General features: G+C 40.1%; 1 protein-coding gene across 1 annotated transcript in view; it reads right to left on the bottom strand.

The window, feature by feature from the left end:
• Positions 1–18,562, bottom strand: part of CCDC192 (coiled-coil domain containing 192) — a 205,126-nt gene that overhangs the window by 52,224 nt on the left and 134,340 nt on the right. Inside the window, 1 exon segment of the mRNA XM_032262830.1 lies at positions 8,385–8,517. Within this exon segment, the coding sequence (XP_032118721.1) occupies positions 8,385–8,517 (133 nt within the window).

An 18,562-nucleotide genomic window follows, 5' to 3' on the forward strand; every position in this document is an offset into this window, starting at 1 on the left:
ACTTTTCAAATTGATCAAGCTCCAGTTCTCTTGTGCCTTGTCTGACATTTAGCTAATGCCTGCCCTTCATCCAACCTCTCTGGATAGAGAAGCAAGAAGACTTTTTTTTTAAAAAAAACAAACAAACAAAAAGTACCGTTCCTAAGGGATGGACAGAAGGAAGGGAACACCATTTCCTGATAATAGTATAATTCCAAAATTAGTCTTATAAACAAAGGAGGGAGGAGACCTTGACATCATTGAATTCCCACAGCTGGTGTAGTTAGAAAACACTGGACCCCAACCAAAAATTGCACAGATCTTTTTGCCTTTTGTTAATTACAAAATAAATGGATTTCCAGACCGCTGGCAAAGGAAGGACCTAAATAAGCAGTGTAAAAATGATAGGGAGAAAAAAGAAGAGAAATCTTGTACATTCCTGACAAATAAAACAGGGAAATGTTCTCTTCTCCAAGTTTATAAGGTTTAACTAAAGCAGATTAGAGGGCACAGTGACAGGTGTGTTTCGTCTTCTCTCCGGAAAGTTTCTCCATCTTCTTTTATCTGATAACACTCCCTAGCCCTTGACCTCTGCCACGTGACTCAAGTGTGGTCCAGGATAATATCCCATTGCCTTGGCTGCAGTAATTGATCTACAGAGTAAGAAAGTGATATAAGCAGGGGCAATCAAATTCCTTCTCTGAGATTTCTTTGTAGACTGTGAGAAGGAAGCTCTGTTACCTGGAGTTGGGTGTGAATTAATGTTCTTTGATTGCAAGTATTATAAGCCAGTGCCGACTACCTAAGGAAAAATAATTTACGGTAATGGCATAAAGTAGCTTTCTTTCTTTTTTTTTTCCTTTGAGACAGAGTTTCTTTTTGTCGCATAGGCTGGAGTACAGTGGCATGATCTTGGCTCACTGCAACCTCTGCCTCTCAAGTAGCTAGGACTACAGGAGTCTGCCACCATGCTGGTTTTTGTATTTTTAGTAGAGACACAGTTTCACCATATTGGTCAGGCTGGACTCGAGCTCCTGACCTCAGGTGATCCACCTGCCTCAGTCTCCCAAAGTGCTGGGATTACAGGGGTGAGCCACCGTGCCCAGCCAGTTCTCAGTATTTAAGGAAAACCTTATCAACCAGACCTCATAAAGGCAACCTTAGGGACATAGGTCCCAAAAATAAATACACAGTTTCATCAGAGGTCAGGCACCAATCTCCAAGGATGCATCAGCTCTACTCTTCTGCCCTCCTTTCCTCAAATCAGCTCAAGATTCTAGTTCCTAGAAAAGAGCAAGTGTGATTGGCTCAACTATCACAACCCTTCCCCTATCACAACCCTTCCCCTGGGACAAGTGGAAAAGCGACAGCTTGACTGACAGTCCCATAAGACTCAGAATGGGAGAGGGGCACTTACTTGCTCAAAGGGAAATCCTGCCTCTGCTCCCGAAAGAAGGGGGAAGTGGTTCCGAGCAGAAACAATAAATGTTCACTGTAGACTGTTAAGCCTGGGCAGCCAAGGGACGTTTTCCCTTTCTGTGCCTACAGTAGTCCACGTGGGGTCAATAGGCAAGGAGTGGGCAAGGGAGAGGTCTAGAAACCCTGCGGTTCAGCCTCCTTACCAGCCTGAGGGGCTCACACATCCCTTTCCTGCTTAAACTTTTGGTTTCTGTCACTTGCAACCAACTTGTAAGTCTGTGGGACTTACTCCTCTGATCAATGCTTAGTTTTTACCTCAGTTCTATTTAAGTCTATAAAATGACATTTTGAAAATTATAATCACATTAAATTTGTACATACTGAATTAGGCCACAGCCTCCAGCTGGAAGAAGTAACATTTCTTGGGATCTTTTGTGCAATAAGTCTCTAAGCTCTGCAGGGACTCCTAAAACAGATGCTTATCCGTGTGGGAACTTCTGAAATCAGGAAGAAGACTTTGGTTTGGGGGTATAGTGGCTCTATTTCAGGAAAATACTTTCAGTGGACAAAGGAAGAGATAACTAACAGGCAGTCTCTGAATGAGATCTAGAGATCAAAAAGTTAAATATGTGCTATTTCTATGAGACAAATATTTAAACTCCTTAGGAATTTGTCATATTTAGAAAGTACACCTTTAGTTAATCTGTCCTATGCTTTTTTATTTTTTTCCTGCTGTTAATTCCTGGTGTGCATTGGTCCAAATGTAAAATATTCCACCTTGGAGTAGCTTCTGTAACTGAAAATTCAGTGGTAGTGCTGTAAAAGTAAATTCCTTCCTGCAAATGGTGGGATAATGATTCCTGTCGGGAAGACATCTCTACCTTTTGTTTTCGTTAAGTACTTGTCATTTTCTGTCAAGGCCACAGCAACCTTGACACAGTAGGAGGGAGGGAGCAGAGTGCAGAAGCACTGCTTGTGCTTTTGACTACACATTGGACTGAGCTCCATGCAGTCCGATGATGGTGAGCAGTGGTTTTTGACGAAGTCCCAGCAGCTGAAACAGTGAAATTCCAGGACCAGACTCTTTTTTAGAAAACCCTAGGTAGACTGGTAAAATAAATATCTGTGTTCAGTGGAGAAAGAAGATTACCTGTAGAACTCTTGGTCAAATAATTGGTTGCTAGTCTGGGGAATAACAGCTTTGAAAGAGTTAGGCTGGGAGGAATAAAAGAGGAAAAGGTGGCATTGTTCAACAGACCTACACACAAGTGGACGACTATTCAAGCCTAGTTTTACTCTAATAAATATTAAGATGACCTGGCTCTAAATGCTTGGAATGCTGCTATCTCAAGACTTTATTTAGGTCCAATGCACTTTCTTTAAAGTATACTTACACTTGGCAGGGTTCTTGGTACATGTTAGTGAGGATTGCTTTAATCACTGTTTTTTATTTTCTAATGGAGATAAAGTTCACATAACATACAATTTACCATGTAAATTTTACATTTAAAATTTGCATTTTAAAATGTATAGTTCAATGGCTTTACTATGTTAAAAATACCATGCAACTATTGCTATATCTAATTCCAGAATATTTTTATCAACTCCAAATCCCTCTTTTCCTAATACCTAGTTGCTGTGGGAACTTTGATCCTGAGGAATTTTGGGAAGGTAAAAAGAATACTGCAAGAAAGAGCAGGTTTGAGCTGAGTGCCTGGGGGTGGGCATCATGATAAAAGACACACTTAAAAATATTGATGAGAGTTGGCTCTGGGGTGCTGGCAAATAAGTACATTTCCAGACTTTCTCAAGAATATAGGACAGCAGTATTCTGATACTTAAATGGGATAAGTTGTGTAGTATTTAAAAAGTTATGTGTCACTGAAAATCACTAAAATGTCAATCCTATTACAAGCTTCCCTTCAAAAGTATAGCTGGCTCGATTCAGACATTGAGTATTGGATAAGCCTACCCTGGGATGTACCAGCGCTACCGGGTAAGTTCTTTTTGTAAGTCCTTCTCCTTAATGGGAAAAAAACAAAGAGATGACTTTAGAGTTGCCAGGACTTTCATTGGGATAATGGGGACATGCATGTGTAGGCTAGACACCTTATTTGGTAGCTGTGTGTATTAAGAGAGAGAGCAAAAAAGAAACTAAAAGGAAAAGAATCAGAAAGATACATTGCCTTGAGTATACTAGCTTGAAATCTATAAACCAAGGTCCTGATATTCTGGTCAAAGGCAGGCACTGTCATCAGACCAAGTAACTGCTAATGCACCAACAACAGGACACAGTTAATAAGCTCTTTTGCAAAGGAACTGTCCTAAGCCAAAGGAAACAAGGATTGTTTTCTGTGTGTGTGTGTGTGTGTGTGTGTGTGTCTGTGTGTGTGTGTGTGTGTGAGAGAGAGAGAGAGAGAGAAAGAGAGAGATGGAATTTTGCTCTGTCGTCCAGGCTGGAGTACAATGGCTCGGTGTTGGCTCACTGCAAACTCCACCTCCCAGGTTCAAGCAATTCTCCTGCGTCAGCCTCCTGAGTAGCTGGGATTGCAGGCGACCACCACCACACCCGGCTAATTTTTGTATTTTTAGTCGAGATGGGGTTTCATCATCTTGGCCAGTCTCAAACTCCTGACCTCAGGTGATAATCCCGCCTCGGCCTCCCAAAGTGCTGGGATTACAGGCGTGAGCCACCACACTTGGCCACAGGATTGTTCTAAAATTTAACCTTAGGTTCCCGCATACTGAAGTTTGCCAAAAGGTGGACTCAAGCTTTGAAGGTGTACAATAGATGTTTTACTGAGTTCTGATAAACAGAGCTGTAAGCATTTCAGGTGTGGAAATGACGGAAGGAATCCGCCTTGGGTTGTGATTATTTGAACAAAGTAAAATCAACAAACAACACTCAGGCTGTAAGTAAGTTTCCTGCCCTGCCAGTTTTGTAATAAAGGTGCTTTTCTTTTCAGCTAAACTTTCCATTGACTCAAATCGTTTATTTCCTTGGAGGTAATTTAAGCACACTGCTAATGAAATAGTTTACTGTGTTTATATTTTTAAAAAGAAAGAAGTTTGGTAGCACACTGTTTCATTAATTCAAATATGAATATGCCTAAAAATATTCCTAATATTCTGGAACATCCCTCTGATCCCTCTGATCAGAAGACCTGAATGGCAGATCTGAATGACCTATAGACTGCTTAGAAAATGAATCAAACAAGGAAAAACCACACAGAGGTAAAAAGGAGTCCTAATTTATTTGGAAACATTTCATTAATCTGCTTGTTAGAACTGTAAGCATCAGCTTGTAACTGTAACAGAGAAATAGCTTAATATTAATCTGCATAACAAATGTCACTTAGAATCAACACTTTTTTTCCTTCTGACTATATAATTATTACAACAAAGCAAGCCTTCAGAGTAGGTTACCATGTATCACTTACTAACGGCTAGGAGGGAACTCCTTTTCCAAAGTGGTAAGTTCCCTATTTATTATGGGATCTGAAATTATACCACTGGAGATTTATTTCTTAGATCATGAAGGTCTTTTGTTCATTGAGAAGAATACACTTTTAAGTACAAATACCCATGGGATGGGTGGCTCATTAAGTATGGTACTATGTGTGTGTGTGTGTGTGTGTGTGTGTGTGTGTGTGTTTGTATTTTATTTTATTTTTTTAATTTTTGAGATGGAGTCTCACTTTGTCGACCAGGCCAGTGTGCAGTGGTGAGATCTCAGCTCACTGCAACCTCTGCCTCCCAGGTTTCAGCGATTCTCCTGCCTCAGCCTCCAGAGTAGCTGGGATTACAGGAGCCAACCACCATTTTCAGCTAATTTTTGTATTTTTAGTAGAGACAGGGTTTCTCCATGTTAGCCAGGCTGGTCTGGAACTCCTGACCTCAGGTGATCCACCCACCTTGGCCTCCCAAAGTGCTGGGATTACAGGTGTGGACCACTGCACCTGGCCTATGCTATGTTTTAACTTGAACACTAGCTGCTGAGGGTATATTGGAGAGGTTGTTGTTGTTTTTTTTAAATTTATTTTATTTCATTTTATTTTTTAAGATAGATTCTTGCTCTTTCACCAAGGTTGGAGTGCAGTGGCACGATCTCAGCTCACTGCAACCTCTCTGTCTCCCAGGTTCAAGCAATTCTCATGCCTCTGCCTCCCAAGTAGCTGGGATTACAGGCATGCATCACCACAGCTGGCTAGGAGATATTGGTTTTGCCTATCACTCCTTTCCAGTAATGAGATATCCCTTTAAGAAAGTGGGTTTCTCCTAATCCAGCTCCGTGCTTTTGGTGGGAGCTGCCAGCTGGAGCATGCTCCTTCCTCACCTTTACTTCTCTCTGTCCTGCCACCCAGTGGTGGCGACATGACCACAGTTTGTCCAACCTTATTTCCTCAGCCCTGGCCACAAAGACTGGTTCATATCGACAGATGGGTACCCAACCTAAGCCAGGACTGAGTTCTTTCTTGCACTTTTTCCAACTAGAGCTAGTGGAAAAATGCTTTCTTTCTTCCCTGGAGATGACATGATAAGGAGGGCAGCCCATAGCTGCCTGTGGCCACATTTTCATTCTCTTCAGACTTCTAGCCTGAGAGAATGAAGTCTCAATGCAGAGAGAAGCAGAGATGAGTGACACAGAGTTTTCTGATGGTACTTTAGACTGGAATCCATCTGACTCTAAGGCTAGTGCAATGCTGTCTCTTGGTTTGTTTACATGAGCCAATAAATCACCCTTTCTCCTTAAGCTATTATGACCGGAGCATCTGTCATTTGCAAACAGAGGTCTGAGAACCCAAAACAAACATTTTACAAGATAATCAGGGGAGTGGTGGTGTTCTAGGTCCAGAACTATGTGTGTGTGGGTGGGGCAGCCCTAATTGTTCTGTGGTTACATAGGGGTCATTGTGTGTTAAAGTTGCTGGACATCTTTCAGACTTTATTCTGAAGTGAATTGAGAGGCCAAGGTGACCAAGCTTTCTGAGAATGCCAGTTCATATTATGCGGGGGCCACAATGGCCTTGACAATCTTCCAGACTATTGAATTTGGGTGAGGCTGCAAGGGGCCTATGAAAAAGCAAGAATGTGCAAGTATTTGATTTAGGATCTTAGTGCTACATGTCAGTCAGCTGACTCAGTTTCTCCACTAAATATAAGAAGCAACATACAAGCCTAAAGAGAATCACTGTTTTGATCCATAATGGATCTTACAGTGACTGGCTTTATTTTCATTTTAAATTTATATCTGTTCATAAATATCTGTGTTTTTCTATACAGGTAGTTAAAAAAAAAATAAAGAGAATAAATGGGCAAAAAAGGGTAGGATTTAATGTTCTCTTCTCTCCCCCAAGTCGTTTGGATCCTAGGCCCGCAGTATTACTTAAATTTTGCCTTATCAAAATATCCAAGAGACAAATTGTCATTAGACAGTAAATAACATTGAAAAAATGAAACTAACAAGAATTAGATATCTTGCAATTATACTTTTTTTGCACCGGGTTTAAAATGCAGTTGCAAAGTTGAAAGCTTCTCTTAAGTGAGCTGGGGAACTTTCTCCAATGTGCTCTACAATCACTGTCAGTTTCTTCTAATGAAACCAGCGGCAAATCTGGGTGATGCCTCAGAATAAGGACTTTTAAATAGACAATATTCTCTAATGGATTTTATTCTTTTAGGTTTCAATGTTGGTAAAGCAAATTTGCAAACTGCCTTTATGTTGTTTTATTGAAAGGAAAAACACTGTTTCAAGTTCACAGTGTTACATGCTATTTGAATCCTGGGAAAGCACTATTCAAAGCTGAAAGTGAAAACCAAATTCATATGAAAAGCTTTACCATGTAGTCAGGGTGCTGGGAGTGTCCCCTTTTCTGAAACTACCACATCACTTGCTTCCCCCTCCTCCATTTGATTCCACATTGCTCCTTTTTCCAGAATTGCTTATGAGTAATAAAGAAAGCCAGAGTAAGAACAATAACATGTTCCTGGCTTTGCAAGAGTGGCAGACATCAAAGGAAGACATTTTTCCCAGGGAACCACAGCTTTGCAAGAGATTCACCAGGCAGGAATGAAGATTGATATTACTGGGACATAGCAGAGGAAATGTCCTGAGTCTCCCAAAGCTGGAAAAGGCACACTGGGGTACAGTCAGCTGCTGCTCTAGAGACTGACTATCCAAGTGTTGCTTGCGTAGGTCTAACCTGTGGCAAGGTAATGAATATCTCTAAGCCTCTGCTTAATTTGAGGGAATTTGTAAATGTACTTACCTCAGAATTTATTCTGAGGGTTAAGTAGACATGGAATGCTTAGCAAAACACATGGCCCCTAGTACTGTATTACATGTTAACTAGTATTCTTACTAAACTAACAGTCTGAGACTTGGGTTTTTTTATTGTTTGTTTGTTGCCTAATGGTGTGTTTACAGTTTCTTAGTTGGAGAAGTCTTTTTTAAAAAATCAAAACCAATATGGCTATTAACAATTTTCTGAACTACCCAGATTTCATCTCGTGCCAGACTGTCCTGCTTGTTTCTGGTTGATTTGCCTATTTTTTTTGTTTTGTTTTGTTTTGTTTTGTTTTAAAGATTCTCTTTTCTTCCCCATGCCCTGCTCTGCCAGCCTGTGCTTTCAGACAGCTCCGTCTTGCTCCAGAGCCCAGTCCCTTCAGGTGCCTGCCTTCCTTCTTAGGCCCTGCCCTCCCCTTACTACCACCAGCTTGTCTGGTGACACTTCTCAGATCTATTTCAGTCCAGCTCTTCAGCCTCAAAGACTTTCCCTTTACAAGCAAACCGCTTATTCATTCCCTGCCCCTCTCCAGGTGAATGTGAATCCAGCCTGGAGTTAGTAGTTCATGTGCTGTCTCTATTGGTGCCACACAAAGGTCAGGCCAGGCCTATGGCCTCGATTTTTGTTTCATGGACAATGCAACTACATACGTCACCCAGTGGACAGGCCAGTGTAGATCTGTCACGTGGTAATACTGACCTCTAGGGGCTGGCTTTCCTTCACACAGAGTCTTTATCTTCTCATTGAGTTCCAGGACTGTGATGGCAGCCTCTTGCTTAGTTGTTGCCAAATCAGTTTGTAGCTTTTTCACTTTCTTTTTGTGCTTTAGTTTCTTTAAAAAATAATAATAATAGCAGTTTCCATCATGAGGGACAGACACATCAAAGGAATAAAAGGAATTAATGATGTCTGAACCAACACTGCCTTTGAAGTCTGCTTAGATGAAACGCTCCCTGTTTATCTAGACTGAGTTCTGTTTGAGTTTGTGAAACAGTGTACGTGCTCCTGTCAGAGCATTTGGATCCCCAACAAAAAAAGCCCGCTGTCTACATCATAGTACTTTTACCCTCTTGAAGAGTTTTTATCTGGGTCAGAACCCTGTTGCTTATAAAAGAGGCAGTTAGAGAAGAACTCTAGTTGCCAGTTGGCATTTACCACTGAGGTGCTAATGCCTACTAGTATCAGGAGTTTTTTCCCAATCTGTAAGTAGACTCGTGAAATAGTCAGGGCCTTGATTCTAAGTCATTACTCCCCAATACTATAATGGTTTGCTTTCAAACAAACTCTAAAGTGTGTGATGCCACCACCAAATGCTGATGTGTTCCAATATTGAACATGGGATCCATATGGGGAAAATGTCAAGAAAGTTTCAAGCGTAAGAATGGCTTTTAAGCAGTAGTGAACAGGAATGCTTTGCTATAAAATAATTTGATTTATGAGATCTAAATCTTTGGGAGAACTGCATTAGGAACTTGTTACATAACCAAAGATTCATCTCGGGAATTCATGACTTGAAAGTTCCTTTTAGGGTTTCAAAGTAGATTTAATTCGTTAAAATTGGGTTTATCTGCAACTTCAGAGAAGCTGTCTGTTGTGAAAAGTGCTGCATTTGCACTTTCGTGTAGCTACCTTTCCATTGAAAAGCTCACCTTGCCAAATCTTTGTGGGCTGCTAATTAGGAAGCCCAGAAAATAATCTACTAACATTTCTTATCAGAGGTAAATCTTGAGATAGGAAAGGGATGGTTTTTGCCACTAGGGAAGGCCTCTGATGGCAGTATACTCAGAAAACAGGAAACCACTCTTCTCTTTGAGAGTAACGCCAGTAAAATCAATTTATCAAAAATGGACTTAAATAGAAACAGGCCTCTCATTTCAAAACCCTTCATTTCACTTTTTGCTTTGCGCCAGTACAACTATATACGTCGCCCAGAGGATTTATGAGAGCTAAACTTTTGAGAGAGCATCCAGATCAGGTTATCTTCCAGACCCAAAACAAGAAGATCAGGACTTCACTAAAGCTTAGTTAATGGCATAAACACGGCTAAAAGAAATATGTTTGTCAAAGGGGAATGGTAGTCATGGAACTTCTTTACAGGGAGTTGGAGGGTAGAATTTGGCAGGGTTCAGCCAGCACAATCCAGGTGACAGGTGCCCTGAGCCACAACCCAGATGCCTGGTTTCATGGCAGTACTTGTAAAGAGGTAGTACTAATTATTAGGAGGCATCCACTCTGGGTGTCAGGCACAGTGCTGGCCAGCTGTTGAAACACAGGCTGATAATGGCTCTGCCTCCAAGCCATGAAGACCTTCTAATTCCCCTCTTCTGAGCCTCTATTTACTAAAAGGCTTCATAATTTGGCTTGTCATATAGATTAGTTCAGGAGAGACTGAGCTGACCAAGAAATATGTCTGGGTATTTGACAGCTGGGCAGCTGTGTTTCTCGATTATTAAGCTGGCACATTAACATATACTTCCGTCTCTTGTATTGTTGGTTTGGGTCAGCCTGTCCATGAGGACCTCATCTATCCCGGGCCTGCGGTGACAACACATTGTGAGGCCCTGGATGGTCACCATTGGCCTTTTCTACTCAAAACTGTTTCATGCTCAAATTCCTGCACTTTCTTTTTACCATTTAGAACTTTGGAGAAATAGAGTAGGAAGAAGAGGGCAGAAATGAAAATTGGAAAAGTGGAGAGAATGAGGGAAAATCAGGCAAGACAGATTGTGAAGCGAGTGCTAGAAAGTGTCCAGAAAGAACTAACAATGATATGCATGCCGAAATATTAAGGACTAGGTGTGCTGGTGAGAGCAAGTTGCACTGAAATGCGTAAATAAGACAGTTTGATAGAGAAACCATAGATACACGATAAACCAAAGATAGCAAAATGTTCCCTGTAGTATCTAGTTGTTGAGTTATATGGTGTTTACTATATAATTATTTCAACTTTTTTTATGTTTGCAATTTTTCATTATAAGATATTGGGGGGAAAACAACTGAAGATTTAGCTTCTGTACATTGCCCCTCCCTTAATTCTTAATAAATGGTATTCAAATTCTCAAATCATGTCACAACTCTTCATGTGCAGATATTTATTTTTTTCTAGAAACTTTTCTGAAAGTATGCATTGACAGCAAATAAACACAAGAAAAAATAAATGCAGTGAGGTGAGAATTAGTGAACAGTCACTAGGAGCTGGCATGCTGTCTGTCACTAAGGAAAAGGCTTACCAAGCTACATTTTCATTTTGATGGAATAACTTGATGGCTAGAATGCGGGAACTCAGTGGACAGACACAGGGTTTCTCAATATCAGTTAATAATTTCAGCTTTCTAGGTACAAATTTTAACTCCTTTTAAAAAAATATTCAATTACCAGACCACTTTGCTGTCTCTTATGGTGACTGTATGTTCTGTCCCTGTATATTTACCTTATTATCTGAGAAAGAAATTAAGACTATGTCGTTTGGAGAAGACATTACATATTCAAGGCAGTCATGGCAGTTGACTTTAGTTACCTAAGGGACTATTCAAGAGGACAGGAAGCTGAGTCCAACAATGTTGTTCTCAAGATACCATGAAGAACAATGGGTAGAAACCACGAGGAGGCAGATGCTGGCACAATATGAGAAAGCACCTCCAACCACCAGAGCTGCATCCAGAACAGGATAGGATGCATCCTGGCAATCACCTTCTGCTCTGGGAAAGATGAAGCAGGGACTGGATGGACATCTTCAGGCAGGCCCCCAGTGACCTGTGGGACCTGGGTTGAGAGGTCATTGGAAGTTCGACCTCCCTCAACTCTTTCCACTTCTGGCTTTCTCCAGCTCCCCAGGGGCACAGCACATAAGTGAATGGACATCTCAGCTCTCAAAGCCTCCAGGGTTGGTACAGCTGGTACACTTTAAAGATAATTCTGGTATTTGTGAGAAGTTGGATAAGAAGGCCAAGAAAACCTGTGGGTCCCTTAGAATTCAAGAATAATGTGGCTCAAAATGTACAAACTTTATTATTTAGCTATAAAAGAGAGGAAAACGAAATTTAAATTAAAAATTGGATAAAAGACCTAGATTGGTTGTCTAAGGTTTTTATTGAGAACTTTTGATTACTCAGGCACATTTTAAAATAGTTCAACATCTTCATCTTTTTTTTTTCTTTTCTCCAGAAAGAACTCTGTATGCTATTAATTCATGGCTTTAACCAAGCCCTTTAGGCATTTCAAATAATGCAATTTGCCAACATGTTTTTTTTATTAGTCATAGACATCAAATGATTTCAGCAACAATAATATTTTCCTTGCTGTTTGACATTCACTAGTCAGGCAACCCAAATGTTGTATTTGAATCTAATGCAGTCTGTTATGGTCTCCTTAGTAACTGGGAACTCTCTTTGGTAATTACTGAAAGGATAGGAAGGCTTTATAGCTTGGAGGTAAATTCCTATTACTGTGCTCTTTTCCTACTTCTCCTACTGGGTGGAAAGAGGGAGGAAATCATGTATTTGTGCAATGTTTTGAAAAGGAAATATCTATTCGTATCATATTGCTGAATGGCTTGCATTATTCCAGTCAATGAGAATTAGAAAGAACCAGGGAACTATTCATAGACGATCATCAGCACAAAGTTGCCAGCACTGTTTGAAATTTCTGGGTATTTCCACATACTTTAAACGGTGGCAATTACCCAGTTGCCTGGCCCATGACATTTCTAAGCTTTAGATTCATGTCCTAGGACTACTGTGGGTATCCAAGGACATAACATAGAAATGACAGTACCCGGTACCATGCATGCTGTGTGGGAGTTATGTCTTTCTGGTTTTGTCATTACTCTTAAAACACATAAGAGAAAGTTTTAATTCTTCACTAAAACACTAAGTATCTTTTCTAAGCACCTTTTCTAAGGATACTTCAATGTTTTAGTGAAGAGTTGAAACTTTACATAGAATAAAATGGGAGTTGTCACACTTTACAGAAAATAAAATTTGTACTTTATTGAAAGCATGAAGTTTCCTTTCTTCTTTGTAGAAATTAAGTTTTCTGCATGATTGCATTGATCTCCTCCTCACTTTGGATGGGTAGACAAAACTTAACTTAATGGCCTGAAAACAGGCATGCAAATAGCCTTGATTCAATCTCCTGCCAGAGCTGGCCCGGTGCCTAGGCAAAGTCAGCGGCTGCCTGCATGTAATGATGCAGGGAGCACTCCAAGGCACTGCCTCTTGCTCCTCACAGCAGCTCTCTCTTGAGCCTGCCGGGGCAGAGCTTCCTCCCACTTTGTCTGAACTCTACTCTGTCCATCCCAGCCTCCTTCTCTTAGCCTGTATAACAAAGGGGTTTTGTCTTCAGTGGCCCACTAAGAAAATGCTCTTTACCGAGGACATAAAAGAGAATTTGGTTTGAATACAGAAGTTGTAGATAGGTTCTTCCTTGCATTTCTCTTCTAATAGCCAATCAATAATAATGAGACTTATAATGGTGATAGAATTTGGATACAACTTGTCTTTAAAAGTCAATTTTAAATGTTTTGTATTTGTAATACCCTCAGCAGAATATTTTAAAGTCTAAGGATGTCAAATATTTGTCGTACATGTTCCTTTTCAGTCAATGGCAAGCCCTTGATTTGGGGATTCTTTCACCCTGTGTCGCTCCCCTGGATTCACAACCCTTTAGCCACACGTTCAGCAGCCACTACCCATTGATGGAACCTAACTCATCTGTGTTCGCAACTCTCTATGTAGACGAGAAGGTTGAGCTGCCAGAGAGTTCAGGTGGACCTAATCCTTGTTGTACAGTGAGTAGACAGCTAAATGAACTTGCACCACGGTCTTTTTATTTCAGACGTTGATTTTTCTTTCCAATGACAACATGAGTCTGCGCTAATCAATAGCACCATTAGGTTTTTTAAAGTTACTTCAAGGTAACCTAGAAAGGCGATGTGATAACTTGGTTTTAAAAATTTAGCATTGAAGTGTGCTGATGAAGTGTGATGCCATTTATTGTATAAGCTGCCATGATATCTCTAGAGAACCTAGGGAATAAAGGGAAGATTTGATGAAGCCAGCTAAGGGCACTTGGAGCCAGATATTGCTCTTTCCCCTTGGTATCTCTCCTCAGAGGATCCTGAATTGCTCTGGTTATTGTGACCATTCTGTTGAATCATCTTAAGTGAAAAGAATGGATCAGATGAACTTTTCTTACAAATGCCTTGAATAAAAAACAATTACAAATGCAAGGCGTAGCTTTTTTTAATTTAACTTGATAAAGTTTTGGGGAGCTAGTTGAAACACAAACCCTTAGGACTCACCCTAACCTTGACCCAGAGCCCGACCCCACATGACCACTGGTGGATGCTTGATGACCAAGAGAGTCAGAGCTTGGAAATCAAAGCTAACACCTTTTAGTTCTTTGCAGTAGCCCTCTCGTTTGAGTCCCGACTCACCTTATTTTATGTTGCAAAATGCTATACAAATATATTTTAGTTACTCTTGAAACCCAATAGGTTTGGGATTTATAATAAAAAGAAAATGAAATCCCCGCAATTCAGCAAACAACCTGACTCACTATAGGGGAAGAATTTGCTGATAGTTGGAGCCAACTCTCAGTCCTTTCCCTCTGTAGGATATATAGTCATTAGAGATAGAAGTGGCATTTGCCAATAGATGTTCTTCTTTCCAGGATGCCTGTATGTGTTTATTGAAGAGAAACTACAAATTAATATCAGATGAAGAGATAGCCTTACACTTGGGGTGAATTCCAGTAATAAGATAGAACTTTCTAATAGTAGGGTTGTCAAAAACTTGTCATGTTTTGCTGTAAAATATGGTGCGCTTCCCTCCCCTGCATGAGGTAAACAGGCCATTGCTGGGAGCGTTCCAGAGAGATGCTACAGTTATTGGCCACCTCTAATGTGCCAGGCATCATTCTGAGAACGTTATATGTACTTCTTTCTTTCTTTTTTCTTTTTTTTTTGAGATAGAGTTTTGTTCTTATTGCCCAGGCTGGGGTGTAGTGGCATGATCTCAGCTCACTGCAACCTCCGCCTCCCGGGTTGAAGTGATTATCCTGCCTCAGCCTCCTGAGTAGCTGGGACTACAGGCACCCGCCATTACCCCCAGCTAAATTTTTTTGTATTTATAGTAGAGATGGGGGTTTCACCATGTTTGGACAGGCTGGTCTCAAACTCCTGACCTCAGGAGATCCACCTGCCTTGGCCTCCCAAAGTGCTAGGATTACAGGTGTGAGCCACTGCGCCCAGACTCATTTCATTTTTGTAACAAGCTGATGAAGTAGAAGCATTATAAATCCTATTTTTAGATGCAAATACTGAGATAGAGAAAGGTTTAAGTATCTTGGCCAAAGTGAAACAGTGAGTCACAATTTAAATCTCTGAGGTCTATCTCTAGACTTTGCCTTCTGTCACTATGCTGTGCATGCCTCAGTGTCTTACCTAGTGTTTTACATTGTGTGGAGTTTTGATAAGTGGGCATTTTAGATTCTATATACATATTTTTTTTTGCACAGAGTCTTTCTCTGTGACTACAGGTGCCCCCCACCACGCCCAGCTAATTTTTATATTTTTTGGTAGAGACAGGGTTTCACCATGTTGCCCAGGCTGGTCTCAAACTCTTGACCTCAAGTGATCTGCCTGCCTTGCCCTCTCAAAGTAATGGGATTACAGGTGTGAATCACCACACTTGGCCAGGGCATTTCACATTCTATAAACCTATTTTAAAGCAAGTGAAAGCAGTGTCTAATCTCTGACCATGAAGTCTTGAAGACATGGACTTGACAACTCAGCATGAATTAGAGTCAAATCTTGGATGACACAGAATTGTATGCCCTCTTAGAGGACAAACTGTCCAGCATTTTGAAGATAGAAAAGTAGAAACAGCAAAAATGAAATAATTTTTCAAAATTCATTAATATAAAGCTGCAAGAGGCAGAACTCAGAGCCAGGTTTTTTGATTCCTTGTCTGATTGCCCCTTCCCTGACCCCATATTATGCTGCTCCTTGACCATAAGAACTGAAGAGCAATGGGGTGGGTATGTCATCGGAATCTGGAGTGGGACCAAAGACTCCTCAAGTGTAAGGTTCCAGTATCAGAAACAGCGAGACTTTTTGGCAGGCAGCTTTCACCAGGGAAGACTGGAATCAGGTCCTTTTATGTAGTATATATGGACAGAAAAAAAGGTCCAGGAAATTGATAGAATGGCCTAGGCAAATAAGATCTTGCTATCTTGAAAAAAAAAAAAAAAAAAAAGAATCAATGTCTATTACCAAACCTGTTTTCATAGAGCATTATGCTATGTGCCATATTCAAATGTCAATAAAAAACCCCAACCCATTTCTGAGATTAACAAGGTTCTACTTGCAGGTTCTTTCCTTTGAGTAATGCTGCTGCATCTTTTTACCCAGTAAACATCAATGAAGTTGATAATCAAGATTTTTGAGAAGGAAAGAACCTATCATTCAATAAACAAGTTTTCATATTACTGGCTGAGCATAGCAAAGAACAAAACTGAGAGCTCAAGCAGATCATGCAAAGAGAAAACGTAGACCAAGGAGATCTGGTAAAGCCAGCTCTGGTGAAGCCAGATCTCCTTTTGGGTCTTACAATCTCAAATCACACCCTGAGAACAGAGAGGGAATTACAGTGTCACACCTAGAAGTGCCTGGCAGGAAGCTGTTTTCCAGTCCAATTCCCCCTGGGGACAGAAAGCGCCCGAAGGACCAAAGCTATATATGAAGCAATTTCAGCTTCTCAGCCCCACCTCTGCAGTTGTTGGTATAATATCATCAGCAAACATCTGTGAGAAGTGACGTGTGTGGAAGAGCACAGAAACCAGAGAGGATAGAATTTACAAGTGGTGAGAAAGAATTCTTCTCACATAATTACAAAAATAATGAAGGGCAATAACTTTGTAATCGACCAAGATACTTTGCTTTTCCTGTGTCCAGCACTCCCTTTGAACTTGACTGAAGCTGTCTTCTGGAAGAAAATTAACAGCTATTGGCCATCTGTGACTTATCTGGGATCAAAAAGCACAGGCATGTGTTCAAGAACTGGAAAATTGAGGTATTGAAGCACTAAGGTACTTAATTCACCTTAAGGGTTTTTGGTGTAGTAAGGAAAACCTAATTAAATTAACTTTCCCAAAGAATATTCTTCTCCTTTACAAACCCCACTCTGCCCTGAAAGCAGTGAAATTACATGGGATACAGGTACAGCAAAGTACAAGAGCTGGCCTTAAAACAACTTACAAATGATAAAACAGCTGAAGTAGAGAAAAGGAAAATTATCATAAGAGGAGAAAAGATGTTTACAATAGCATGAAATCGCTTTGCACGCTGTACAGGAGAAATTACAGAAAACAGCCAAGTGGGATATTTTCTGTGATATGCATTGTTTTCCCATAAAATACTATATTTTTAAAAACTGCAGCTTTCTTATGGCAGAGTTAATTTAGACATTTACAGAAGAAATGTCTAGGTTTAATGTGAAATGGACATGATCTCTTATAAACATGTGTTTTCTGTTTTAAAAGTAAAGGAGTATGTGGGTGAATGTTTTGAAAACTGCTGAGTTGCATGGTGTTAATTAATAGTGTTACTGATATTAATACTTTAGAATCTTTATGTTTATAAGTAGAACTTCTGAGAAAGTGATTGATTCTTGGCAATGAATCATGTGAGCACGTGACTTCACAATATTATCTGTAAGTTGAATATTATATAGCTGCAATTAAATGAGTCAATTCTTTAATTGATCAATTGCTTTCATCTAGTATGTGTCTGGAAACAAAAAATGGTTTTGTACAGGCAAGAATCTCAAGCTGTTTTTCCCTGAGAAAATGTAAAATTTTCCATCAGCTTCATTAGAAGCAATGTTTGACAGTTAATTTCACTAAGGACATTAAATGCTTATGGAAAAATTACTAAAAATTAAAGCATCAAACTTGGCTCCTGGCTCAAGATGTGGTTTTCCTTTTTGACTCTTTTACATGAAAGGGAATATTCACTAGAATATCAAACTGACTGGGAAATGTAAAAAGTGAGAATAAATTGATGAAGTGGAGGTTTTCTTCCTTGGAATACTCATAACCACATAGTATTGCTGAGCTGTAGAACCGGTGCTATGTGGTCTGCACACACTGAGAACAACAACTTTTATCTAGAACCGCAGACAACGTTCAACAGTTTAGTTGTTATTGCTGCCCCGAAAGCTCTCTGTACTTGAATTTCCTCTTCTCAGTTCCTTCTCAGTTATTGACTGTAACCCAGGGAGCACCACAATATAAAAAAAGGCTCAGCGGGACAGCAAGTGCCACTACAATTCTGTCCTGTTCTTTAATTAGAGAAACCAAGTTCCTCAGGGTACTAGAGTCACAAAGCAGTGAAAGGAGTTGATTTTCAAATAAAACATACAGTCTCGACAATGATAGATATAACCCAGGGATGAAAGCTGAACTACTTCAAGTTCATTTAGCTACAAGACAAGGTCACTTTGGGGGTCTCATTGCACACGTACTTTATAGTCCCTCCCAATTCTGTCCATTGTCCTACGATTTTATGAATGTGTACTAAAGATATTTGACCTAGTATGGATGACCCTGCAGTCTGTGCCCATTTGATGACAAGAAAACCATGTTTCCAATACTGAAACAAAATCATGCCTTATTTTTTCTGAATTAAAACCTTAGAGTCTAACAGTCTGACAATCATTAGCTTAATTTCTCCCTTCAGCTTTTTTGTAGCTCCTGTCCTTGACCATTAGGGAAACCTACACCCTAAACTTTTAAAGGTGATAAAAGAAATCTGAAATACCGCAGCTGAAAACTTCTTGACTAAAATGTATCAGTCCTGCTCTGGTATAGTTGAG

This window comes from Sapajus apella, unplaced genomic scaffold (assembly GCF_009761245.1).
Source record: "Sapajus apella isolate SASKATOON/1434 unplaced genomic scaffold, GSC_monkey_1.0 scaffold1, whole genome shotgun sequence".
Classification (NCBI taxonomy): domain Eukaryota; kingdom Metazoa; phylum Chordata; class Mammalia; order Primates; family Cebidae; genus Sapajus; species Sapajus apella.